The 12,200-nt window shown below is 47.8% G+C and overlaps 1 protein-coding gene across 4 annotated transcripts in view; it reads left to right on the forward strand.

Annotated features, from left to right (window-relative positions):
- Positions 1 to 4,417, forward strand: part of CNNM1 (cyclin and CBS domain divalent metal cation transport mediator 1) — a 61,210-nt gene extending 56,793 nt beyond the window's left edge. For all 4 annotated transcript variants that reach the window (XM_040361287.1, XM_040361289.1, XM_040361288.1 and 1 more), the window contains one exon: positions 2,292 to 4,417. In XM_040361287.1, coding sequence (XP_040217221.1) covers positions 2,292 to 2,368 — 77 coding nt within the window. In that variant the 3' untranslated portion in view covers positions 2,369 to 4,417. The remainder of the gene's footprint in view (positions 1 to 2,291) is intronic.
- The last annotated feature ends 7,783 nt before the right edge of the window (positions 4,418 to 12,200 follow it).

Raw genomic sequence — 12,200 nt, forward strand, 5'->3', positions numbered from 1 at the left:
CATTGGCAAAAAAAAAAAACGAAGTCCCCTAAATTGGTTCCACGCAATAGAGGAGGTTTTATACTCTCCTCTCTGGGGACTTGTTTCTCCTTTCTTCACCCAGTTGAGGTGCTATAACCTTCACCAGAACCCGACACTTCCAGGAGTGTCAGATGACTGCCCTCCCCACCACATACTGGTTTTATCCTTGTGACCTCCTACATCACTACAGGGCACAAAAGTGATGCAGATGTCAGATAAAGGAACCACAGAGCATGATGGGGTACTCCTGACACTCCTTGAATGCTGAAGAGTCTGGTTGGTGCAAGCTGTAAAATCTGAATGTAAGGAAAGGCAGTAGACATGGGCAGCTGGAGAGAGGCGATTAGAATAGTTCTAGTGGGGGAAGGTGCTGTCAGGTTTTATTCTAGTCCAGCTTTTCTAAAACGTTACAACACAGAGGAACCCTATAAATAATTTTCTGGTCTAAGAGAATTTCCTACTAAAATTCACTATATCTACAACTCCTAATACATTACTGTGATGGCCAGTGAGAAGAATGTTCCTTACATTGGTGATCAGTGGGAAGAATGTTCCTTACATTGGTGATCAGTGGGAAGAATGTTCCTTACATTGGTGATCAGTGAGAAGAATGTTCCTTACATTGGTGATCAGTGAGAAGAATGTTCCTTACATTGGTGATCAGTGGGAAGAATTCTCCTTACATTGGTGATCAGTGAGAAGAATGTCCCTTACATTGGTGATCAGTGGGAAGAATGTTCCTTACATTGGTGATCAGTGGGAAGAATGTTCCTTACATTGGTGATCAGTGGGAAGAATGTCCCTTACATTGGTGATCAGTGAGAAGAATGTCCCTTACATTGGTGATCAGTGAGAAGAATGTTCCTTACATTGGTGATCAGTGAGAAGAATGTTCCTTACATTGGTGATCAGTGAGAAGAATGTTCCTTACATTGGTGATCAGTGGGAAGAATTCTCCTTACATTGGTGATCAGTGAGAAGAATGTCCCTTACATTGGTGATCAGTGGGAAGAATGTTCCTTACATTGGTGATCAGTGGGAAGAATGTTCCTTACATTGGTGATCAGTGGGAAGAATGTCCCTTACATTGGTGATCAGTGAGAAGAATGTCCCTTACATTGGTGATCAGTGAGAAGAATGTTCCTTACATTGGTGATCAGTGAGAAGAATGTTCCTTACATTGGTGATCAGTGAGAAGAATGTCCCTTACATTGGTGATCAGTGGGAAGAATGTCCCTTACATTGGTGATCAGTGAGAAGAATGTTCCTTACATTGGTGATCAGTGAGAAGAATGTCCCTTACATTGGTGATCAGTGAGAAGAGTGTCCCTTACATTGGTGATCAGTGGGAAGAATGTCCCTTACATTGGTGATCAGTGGGAAGAATGTTCCTTACATTGGTGATCAGTGAGAAGAATGTCCCTTACATTGGTGATCAGTGGGAAGAATGTTCCTTACATTGGTGATCAGTGAGAAGAATGTTCCTTACATTGGTGATCAGTGAGAAGAATGTTCCTTACATTGGTGATCAGTGAGAAGAATGTTCCTTACATTGGTGATCAGTGAGACGAATGTTCCTTACATTGGTGATCAGTGGGAAGAATGTTCCTTACATTGGTGATCAGTGAGAAGAGTGTCCCTTACATTGGTGATCAGTGGGAAGAATGTTCCTTACATTGGTGATCAGTGAGAAGAATGTCCCTTACATTGGTGATCAGTGGGAAGAATGTCCCTTACATTGGTGATCAGTGAGAAGAATGTTCCTTACATTGGTGATCAGTGAGAAGAATGTTCCTTACATTGGTGATCAGTGGGAAGAATTCTCCTTACATTGGTGATCAGTGAGAAGAATGTCCCTTACATTGGTGATCAGTGAGAAGAATGTCCCTTACATTGGTGATCAGTGAGAAGAATGTCCCTTACATTGGTGATCAGTGGGAAGAATGTTCCTTACATTGGTGATCAGTGACCTCCAATGTAAGGGACATTCTTCCCACTGACCACCAATGTAGGGGGCGTGCGCTCACTGTGCGCTCCCAGTATACCGACCAGCTCCTTGTCTCTGTTTATCGAGTCTGGCTCCCAGTCATAAGATTGCTGTGTCAGTGAAGTTGTCTCCACCTTCTGGCATTAACATCAGCTTAAAGGGCTCCTGGGAGGTGTCCGCAAAAGGTCAAAGTCAGTTTGTGAGCACATAGATCCTGTATGCTGTTGCCGGGACACCCAATGTGAACAATTCAGATATGTTTTTTTATATATATTTCTTGTAGGTGGTAAAACCAGAAAAAAATCTAAAGATGCAGAAAAAAGTCCAGAAGAAAGTTCAGCGTTGCACCTGATGACCTGAAGAAGTTGGACAGATGGAAGTCTGGGATTATGGTGGGAAGTCCCACACATTCCTGACGGGAAGTAGAAGAGCCTCCTGTCTCTACATCTATGCACTTCTGTAATGTCTGGGATTCTACAGATACTGGAAAACCATTTCCAGAGCTACAACCTGTGACCACAGATGTCTGCAACTGTTCTACCTGCTGTGCATGCCAAAACCACCCAACCATGAGATGACTAACCATGCTAAGACCATCCAACCATGCGATGAACAACAATGCCAAGACCAAGAGATGACCATCCAACCATGAGATGACCACCATGCCAACACCATCCAACCAGGAGATGACCACCATGCCAAGACCAACCAAGAGATAACCATCTAACCATGCCAAGACCAAGAGATAACCATCCAACCATGAGATGACCACCATGCCAAGACCATCCAACCAGGAGATGACCACCATGCCAAAACCAACCAAGAGATAACCATCTAACCATGCCAAGACCAAGAGATGACCATTCAACCATTCCAAGACCAACCATGAGATGACCACCATGCCAAGACCATCCAACCAAGAGATAACTGTCTAACCATGCCAAGACCAAGAGATGATCATCAAACCATGAGATAACCATCCAACCATGCCAAGACCATGAGATAACCATCCAACCATGCCAAGAGAATGATAAGACATCCAACCATGCCAAGAGAATGATAAGACATCCAACCATGAGATGACCATCCAACCATGCTTAGAACATCCAATGATGGCACCACTTAAGAGCCGAAACTGGAGAATTCAAAAAACAAGATCAGGCCGGATATTGGGCAATATGCAGATTTATAGAACTTTGGGGGAGATTTCTTTTTCGTTTGCTATTTGAAAAAGACAAACAATTGTTTGATAAGCAACACCTCCCCTCCCCCTCTTTTATAGAATATCTATTAGACCCTATGAAATATTACGATACGAGGAATCGATGCATCTTGTGTTCCCGGGACCGCGCTTCCACACCGATCGTCATAGAGGAACGTGTAATATAACTGCATTGATGTCATTCAGATTATGATTTCATTTTTCTTTCCAGCATTCATAGAGCACCAGCATACTGACTAGGCATGGCCACCATCCACACCGGTCCCCGCACACTGAACACTCCAAGCACAAACTTCACAGGAAGTCGAATGTCTGAGCAGCACATAGACACGGAGGAGCATACAATCTCCCTGCAGATCAGGTTGGGATTATATTTGGTACCCAGGGCTCCAGCCATGCCGGTGATGGCGCTAACCTCTGGGCACCGCTAGTGCTCATACCAATCCTGATACAATTCGATGAGTAGCTGAGACGTCGTCGTGTCCAGACAAGCCTGGTTATTATTTGTAATAAAATGGCAGCAGGTATTACAGATTTGCGTCATCTGTGCGTAGTGACTGCGGCATTCTGACCACCCAGCCACCAGCGGATGCATCAACGCATTCATCGCAGTTATAGGAGTCAGCTGAATTAGATTCCCTGAAAAACCTCACAGCACCTTCTCCAAACAGACAAAATAAAATGAATCACCTGTGTGGGGATGGAAATATCGCCTGTGACGGGTTCAGGAAGATACGAAAAACACAACGACCACCTGTGTCAATGGAGGAACCAACTAGCTGAACGCTCTTCACCTCCATTGCACGATGGGTGAGGCCAGAATATAAACCATCGGACGCGATATAGACAATGGCGTCAGGATCATTATTGGAGGGGAAGGAACAGATGTGTTCATTAGGAATCTGCATCCCCCCTCCTAGCGTTTCGTCTCTTCCAGACGTGACGACGATTCACCTGCATGTGATGTTCGGCCTCATTGGCTGGAACCTCCTGGAAGAACAAATTTATTTTCTGATATGTCTGACTGATGGTGGGAGATAAAGATATATTTATTTTGAATAAGAATTGAAATGGCGGAAAACGAATCTGCTGTATATATATATATATATTTTACCATTCTTTACCTCAGAAATAACGCATGTATTTTATTCACAGAGATCATTTATTAAAGAGTCTTATGTCACTGAGATGCTAGTTCTGCAGACTTTACATGGCCTTCCAGTGGCGGGGTCACACTTCTATGTTGAAGTGCTGCATGTGTTACCACAAATCAATGGGCCTCCAGCACTCAATGTCAGCACACACGCGTTGTAGTGACCACAATGCACCGTAATGTGTTTCATTGGTAAAGAAGTAACACGTTTGATATGAAGGATGTTAAGATGTGTTTGTGGACCATTCAAAACCCATAGTGGCCACCAGGGAGTAATGTTTATGTAAACTCCGAAGCACACAGAGAGAAATCAACATTCCACTCCTGTACATAGTGCTCATTGTCATATCCTCCATACTCCTCTCCTGTACATACTGCCCACTGTCATACCCTTCACACTCCTCTCCTGTACATAGTGCTCACCGTCATACCCTTCACACTCCTCTCCTGTACATAGTGCCCACCGTCATACCCTTCACACTCCTGTCCTGTACATAGTGCTCACCGTCGTACCCTTCAGGCCCCGTACACACGGTCGGACCAAACCGATGAGAATGGACCGAGGTTCAGTTTCATCGGTCCAAACCGACCGTGTGTATAGCCCATCGGTCTGTTTTCCTTCGGTCCAAAATTTTAAAACATGCTTCAAAACCGAACCGATGGACCGCAGCGCGATCGGTCCAAACCGATGGTTAGTAAGTACACAAAAGCATCGGTTCAAAACCCGCGCATGCTCAGAATCAAGTCGACGCATGCTTGGAAGCATTGAACTTCGTTTTTTTCAGCACGTCGTGTGTTTTACGTCACCGCGTTCTGACCAGATCGGTTTTTGAACTGATGGTGTACACGCACATCAGGCCGTCAGGCCACTTCAGCGGTGAACCGATGAAAAGGTCCGTCGTACCATTCTCATCGGTTTGGAACGACCATGTGTACAAGGCCTCACACTCCTCTCCTGTACATAGTGCTCACCGTCATACCCTCCACACTTCTCTCCTGTACATACTGCCCACTGTCATACCCTCAACACTCCTCTCCTGTACATAGTGCCCCATCATACCCTCCACACTCCTCTCCTGTACATAGTGCTCACCATCATGCCCTCCACACTCCTCTCCTGTACATAGTGCTCAGCATCATACTCTCCTCTTCTGTACATATTGCCCACTGTCATACCCTCCACACTTCTCTCCTGTACATACTGCTCACCGCCATACCTTCCACACTCCTCTCCTGTACAAAGTGCCCACTGTCATACCTTCCACCCTCCTCTCCTGTACGTACTGCTCACTGTCATACCCTCCATACTAACCTCCTGTACATACTGCCCCCTCCTTCATACCCTCCACACCTCTCCTGTACATACTGCCCACTGTCATACCCTCCACACCTCTTCTGTACATACTGCCCACTGTCATACCCTCCACACCTCTCCTGTACATACCGCCCACTGTCATACCCTCCACACTCCTCTCCTGTACATACCGCCCACTGTCATACCCTCCAAACTCCTCTCCTGTACATACCGCCCACTGTCATACCCTCCACACTCCTCTCCTGTACATACCACCCACTGTCATAGCCTCCACACTCCTCTCCTGTACATACCGCCCACTGTCATACCCTCCACACTTCTCTCCTGTACATACCGCCCACTGTCATACCCTCCACACTTCTCTCCTGTACATACTGCCCCCCCTGTCATAGCCTCTACACTCCTCTCCTGTACATACCTTGCACTTATTAGTCAGTGTTAGCTGGCTATTGCTGTAAGTTTTAATCACCACTCCTGTCATGCAACAGGTCTGCTCCCATATGCTTGGCAGTCAGTTGTCCCAGAAGTCTCAGTCCTCACAATCTGGTCTTTTTGGATGGCAACACAAGTTTCTCCAGCTTTGGTTCCAAGTACCACAACGCATGTGTGCAGATCCATTAAATACGGCTGTCAACGCACATGATGACGCATGCATATGTGTGATTGGGCCCTTCATGTTAGCAAGCTAGAGCCCTTTGTGAAATTAACTTAATTAGTATGTAAATGGTTGATATTCTTTAAAGTGGAAGTCAAGGCACCAAAATAGACATTCTGTGAAAATTCCATAAAGCCCTCGTCTAAAATCAGGTCACGTGATTTATCTGCTAAAATCAGGTCACATGGTCTGCCTACTAAAATAAGGTCACGTGATCTAGTTGCCATACTTTCTATTTCAAATGAAGAAGCCATGGAAAGGCCCCAGTCTGTAATCTGTGATGGGGTCACTGGGAGGATCTCTCCCTGGCAGACCATCCGGTAGTCATGAACAATGGAGGTCCCTTGTTGGATGTGGGCCTCTATGGGCGCAGATATTGATGTCATGGAGAGTCCATCTCCGATGTACAGTCTGGGCCACAGCAGCACTTCAACTGTCTGCATCACTGCTATTTATCGCACCATCATCACCACAGTCCATAGGAACAGATACTGAGATCAGGAGAAGAGTTACGGCCCAATAGATGATGAATGACTGCAGAACAATCATGGACGGGGTAACGGACATTGACTAGGTGTAAGGATTGCTACAACTAGAGAAACATCTTGACTTCCACTTTAACTGGACACCCCATGCTAAGTTTTTCTGAAGGTTCCTACAAAAAAAAAAATATTTCATTGCACTGTTTGTATTTGACATTTACCTGGGAGACCTCAACCAGGTGATCTGCTGCTTTAAACGATCTTCCAGAACGTAACACAGAACGCTAAAAACGTCAGCCATGTATGAAATGTGGTGGAGAAAAGAGAGGGGAGAGAAGAGATATGAGAAGAATGGCAACAGAGGAATAAAGGGTGCAGAGAGAAGAGGGGGAGAAAGGGAGGAAAGAGGAGAGCAGAGTGGAGAAGGATGAAAAGAGAGGAATGAGGAGGAGCGGGGAAAGAGGAAAGTGGGAGCGGAGAGAGAAATGAGAAGAAGGAAGAGAGCAGGAGAGAGAGAGGGAGAAGAGAAGAGCAGAGTTGAGAAGGATGAAAAGAGAGGAATCAGGAGGAGCGGGGACAGAGGAAAGTGGGAGCGGAGAGAGAAATGAGAAGAAGGGAGAAGAGTGTGGAGAAGGAAGAGAACAGGAGGAGAGAGAGAGAGAGGGGGCGAAGAGAAGAGCAGAGTGGAGAAGGATGAAACGAGAGGAATCAGGAGGAGCGGGGACAGAGGAAAGTGGGAGCGGAGAGAGAAATGAGAAGAAGGAAGAGAACAGGAGGAGAGAGAGAGGGTAAAGAGAAGAGAAGAGTGGAGAAGGATGAAAAGAGGAATGAGGAGGAGCGGGGACAGAGGAAAGTGGGAGCGGAGAGAGAAATGAGAAGAAGGGAGAAGAGTGTGGAGAAGGAAGAGAACAGGAGGAGATGGAGAGAGAGAGAGGGTAAAGAGAAGAGCAGAGTGGAGAAGGATGAAAAGAGAGGAATGAAGGAGTGGGGAGGGAGAAATGGGTAGAAGGAAGAGAACAGAAGGAGAGAGAGAAGGTAAAGAGAAGAGCAGAGTTGAGAAGGATGAAAAGAGAGGAATCAGGAGGAGCAAGGAAAGAGGAAAGTGGGAGCGGAGAGAGAAATGAGAAGAAGGAAGAGAGCAGGAGAGAGAGAGGGAGAAGAGAAGAGCAGAGTTGAGAAGGATGAAAAGAGAGGAATCAGGAGGAGCGGGGACAGAGGAAAGTGGGAGCGGAGAGAGAAATGAGAAGAAGGGAGAAGAGTGTGGAGAAGGAAGAGAACAGGAGGAGAGAGAGAGAGAGGGGGCGAAGAGAAGAGCAGAGTGGAGAAGGATGAAACGAGAGGAATCAGGAGGAGCGGGGACAGAGGAAAGTGGGAGCGGAGAGAGAAATGAGAAGAAGGAAGAGAACAGGAGGAGAGAGAGAGGGTAAAGAGAAGAGTGGAGAAGGATGAAAAGAGGAATGAGGAGGAGCGGGGACAGAGGAAAGTGGGAGCGGAGAGAGAAATGAGAAGAAGGGAGAAGAGTGTGGAGAAGGAAGAGAACAGGAGGAGATAGAGAGAGAGAGAGAGAGGGTAAAGAGAAGAGCAGAGTGGAGAAGGATGAAAAGAGAGGAATGAAGGAGTGGGGAGGGAGAAATGGGTAGAAGGAAGAGAACAGAAGGAGAGAGAGAAGGTAAAGAGAAGAGCAGAGTTGAGAAGGATGAAAAGAGAGGAATCAGGAGGAGCAAGGAAAGAGCAAAGTGGGAGCGGAGAGAGAAAAATGAGAAGAAGGGAGAAGAGTGTGGAGAAGGAAGAGAACAGGAGGAGAGAGAGAGAGGGTGAAGAGAAGAGCAGAGTGAAGAAGGATGAAAAAAGAGGAATCAGGAGGAGCGGGGACAGAGGAAAGTGGGAGCGGAGAGAGAAATGAGAAGAAGGAAGAGAACAGGAGGAGGAGAGAGAGGGTAAAGAGGAGAGCAGAGTGGAGAAGGATGAAAAGAGAGGAGCGGGGACAGAGGAAAGTGGGAGCAGAGAGAGAAATGAGAAGAGTGTGGAGAAGGAAGAGAACAGGAGGAGGAGAGAGAGGGTAAAGAGAAGAGCAGAGTTGAGAAGGATGAAAAGAGAGGAATGAGGAGGAGCGGGGACAGAGGAAAGTGGGAGCGGAGAGAGAAATGAGAAGAAGGGAGAAGAGTGTGGAGAAGGAAGAGAACAGGAGGAGAGAGAGAGAGAGAGAGAGGGTGAAGAGAAGAGCAGAGTGGTGAAGGATGAAAAGAGAGGAATCAGGAGGAGCGAGGACAGAGGAAAGTGGGAGCGGAGAGAGAAATGAGAAGAAGGGAGAAGAGTGTGGAGAAGGAAGAGAACAGGAGGAGAGAGAGAGAGAGAGAGGGTAAAGAGAAGAGCAGAGTGGAGAAGGATGAAAAGAGAGGAATGAAGGAGTGGGGAGGGAGAAATGGGTAGAAGGAAGAGGAGTGAGGAGACAGAAGAATCTGGAGCGGGGTGAGAGGTGAAAGAAATTGGCAGTAAGAGGTGAGGGGAGTGAGGAGAGGAGGGTGGAAAGGGAAGATATGAGAGGAATGAGGAGTAGTGGAGACAGAAGATATGGGAGTGGAGAGAAAAGTGGGGAAAAGGGAAATGGAAGAGAGGAGTGGAGTGGAATATGAGGTTTGTGCAGTTAAAGTGGATGTAAACCCAAACGTTTTTTTATTTATTTTTTGATGTCACAATGTAGAAAATACGATTTCCTATCATCTGTGCCCAGTCTTGCCACACAGAGTTAATCCAGCGCTGAGCAATCCTCTTTTTATTGTTCAGTGAAATAAAACAGACTTCCAGATAAAGACCAAAGTCCTTGCTTGAGTGACAGGTTATTTACATATCTCGTGCACTAGCTTGCAGACATGCACAGCTTCTTGTCTATTCTGATGGCTGTTTACACTGAACTGTGGATCACCCCATATTTTGAAAACATTTAATCAAAACACAGGGAAGACCGCCAATCCTGGGAGAGCTGGACGGGAGAGGAGAGGAGGAGAGGGGAGGGGGATGTGAATTGTGCACTTTAAAGAAGCTGTGCATGTCTGCAAGCTAGTGCACGAGATATGTAAATAACCTGTCACTCAAGCAAGGACTTTGGAATTTTTTGGGGTTTACATCCACTTTAAGAGAGGAATGAAGAGGAGTAGAGACATGGGAGGGAAGTGGAGAGGAGTATGGCCAGAGTGTTGCCTTCCGCCCGCATTGCTTCCTATGTGTAACCGCTGCTGCGTTTAGCGTCATGCGTATACCAAGAGATGCTGCATTAGATTTCTTTGTATTTTTTTCTGTATGCACAATAATGCTAAAGAGATGTTGATGTTTTAATTCCAGAAATATATTTGTTGAGGTATTTTTAATAAAAAATGGGAAGAAACGCGTCTGTGTGTGGCCTCATTTATAGTGATTGTGTCTTCTGATTGACATGAGAGATCCCTGTGATGCTGCAACACAGGGCTATTTTAATAAGTGGGCACGGCCCAGGGGCCCCTTGCACTCTCCCCAAAGCAGCTGGTCCTTGATCCCACACTGCCCAGAAATTGGGGGCCCCATGCTGGCACTGAGAGCGATGGAGACACAGGGGAGGCAGACTGGCAGCGCTGTGCTGTGCAGAACAATGCCTATTATTTCACAGCTAGCAGGGAGGGGCAGGGCTGGAGCGCCAGTGATGCTTTGACCCTGCTCCATGCAGCTTGAATGCCGTTGGGTAGGAGCTGGAGTGGGAGCTGCCGAGTTGGCAGCACTAAGAGCCCCCCTGTGGAAGTAGCATTGTGGATGGTGTCATGGTAGCCCAGCTGTCCAGCACTGTTTGCACCAAAGGGCTTGGAATGCCCGGAGGTATGCTCCCTCCTCCGCCCCTCCTTCAGCCCGCTTGATCGGTATAGGTGAGTGCAGTGCTGGAGGTGGGCACATAGCCAAAAGTTCACATGCACTGGATCTCTACATAGATGTAATAATGGTGCTGGGGGATATTAAGGGTGTATAGAGAAAAACAATGCTGAGGGGGGATCTGGGGTGTATAGGGGGTAGCAATGCCCTTGGGTGGCTATAGTGCTAGAGGTATCAGGGATGTAGAGAGGCCACAGTGTGGGGGGGGGGGTATCAGGGATGTAGTGGGGTCACAATACCAGGGGTATCTTATGGTATATGGTAACAGTGCTGGGGGGATATCTGGGGTGTAGGGGGGTCAGAGTGTTGGGGGGCATCTGGGGTGTAGTGGGGTCAGAGTGCTGGGGGGATATCTGGGATGTAGAGGGGTCAGAGTGCTGGGGGGATATCTGGGATGTAGAGGGGTCAGAGTGCTGGGGGGATATCTGGGGTGTAGAGGGGTCAGAGTGCTGGGGGGATATCTGGGGTGTAGAGGGGTCAGAGTGCTGGGTGTATATCTGGGGTGTAGAGGGGTCAGGGTGCTGAGGGGATATCTGGGATGTAGAGGGGTCAGAGTGCTGGGGGGATATCTGGGGTGTAGAGGGGTCAGAGTGCTGGGTGTATATCTGGGGTGTAGAGGGGTCAGGGTGCTGAGGGGATATCTGGGGTGTAGAGGGGTCAGAGTGCTGGGGGGATATCTGGGGTGTAGAGGGGTCAGAGTGCTGGGGGATATCTGGGGTGTAGAGGGGTCAGAGTGCTGGGGGGATATCTGGGGTGTAGAGGGGTCAGAGTGCTGAGGGGATATCTGTGTTGGGGGGATATCTGGGGTGTAGAGGGGTCAGAGTGCTGGGGGATATCTGGGGTGTAGAGGGGTCAGAGTGCTGGGGGGATATCTGGGATGTAGAGGGGTCAGAGGGCTGGAGGGATATCTGTGGTGTAGAGAGGTCAGAGTGCTGAGGGGATATCTGGGGTGTAGAGGGGTCAGAGTGCTGGGGGGGATATCTGGGGTGTAGAGGGGTCAGAGTGCTGGGGAGATATCTGGGATGTAGAGGGGTCAGAGTGCTGGGAGGATATCTGGGGTGTAGAGGGGTCAAAGTGCTGGGGGGGATATCTGGGGTGTAGAGGGATCAGAGTGCTGGAGGGATATCTGGGGTGTAGAGGGATCAGAGTGCTGGGGGGATATCTGGGGTGTAGAGGGGTCAGAGTGCTGGGGGGATATCTGGGGTGTAGAGGGGTCAGAGTGCTGGGGAGATATCTGGGATGTAGAGGAGTCAGAGTGCTGGGGGGGATATCTGGGGTGTAGAGGGGTCAGAGTGCTGGGGGGGGATATCTGGGGTGTAGAGGGGTCAGAGTGCTGGGGGGAGATCTGGGATGTAGAGGGGTCAGAGTGCTGGGGAGGCATCAATCTAGCAGATATATTCTATGCACAGGACAGCTTTGTCAGTATGTAGTATTTTCCCCACTGTTTCTATGCTGTACAGAATTATTGTTC

The sequence above is a fragment of the Rana temporaria genome, chromosome 8, assembly GCF_905171775.1.
Source record: "Rana temporaria chromosome 8, aRanTem1.1, whole genome shotgun sequence".
In the NCBI taxonomy this organism is placed as follows: domain Eukaryota; kingdom Metazoa; phylum Chordata; class Amphibia; order Anura; family Ranidae; genus Rana; species Rana temporaria.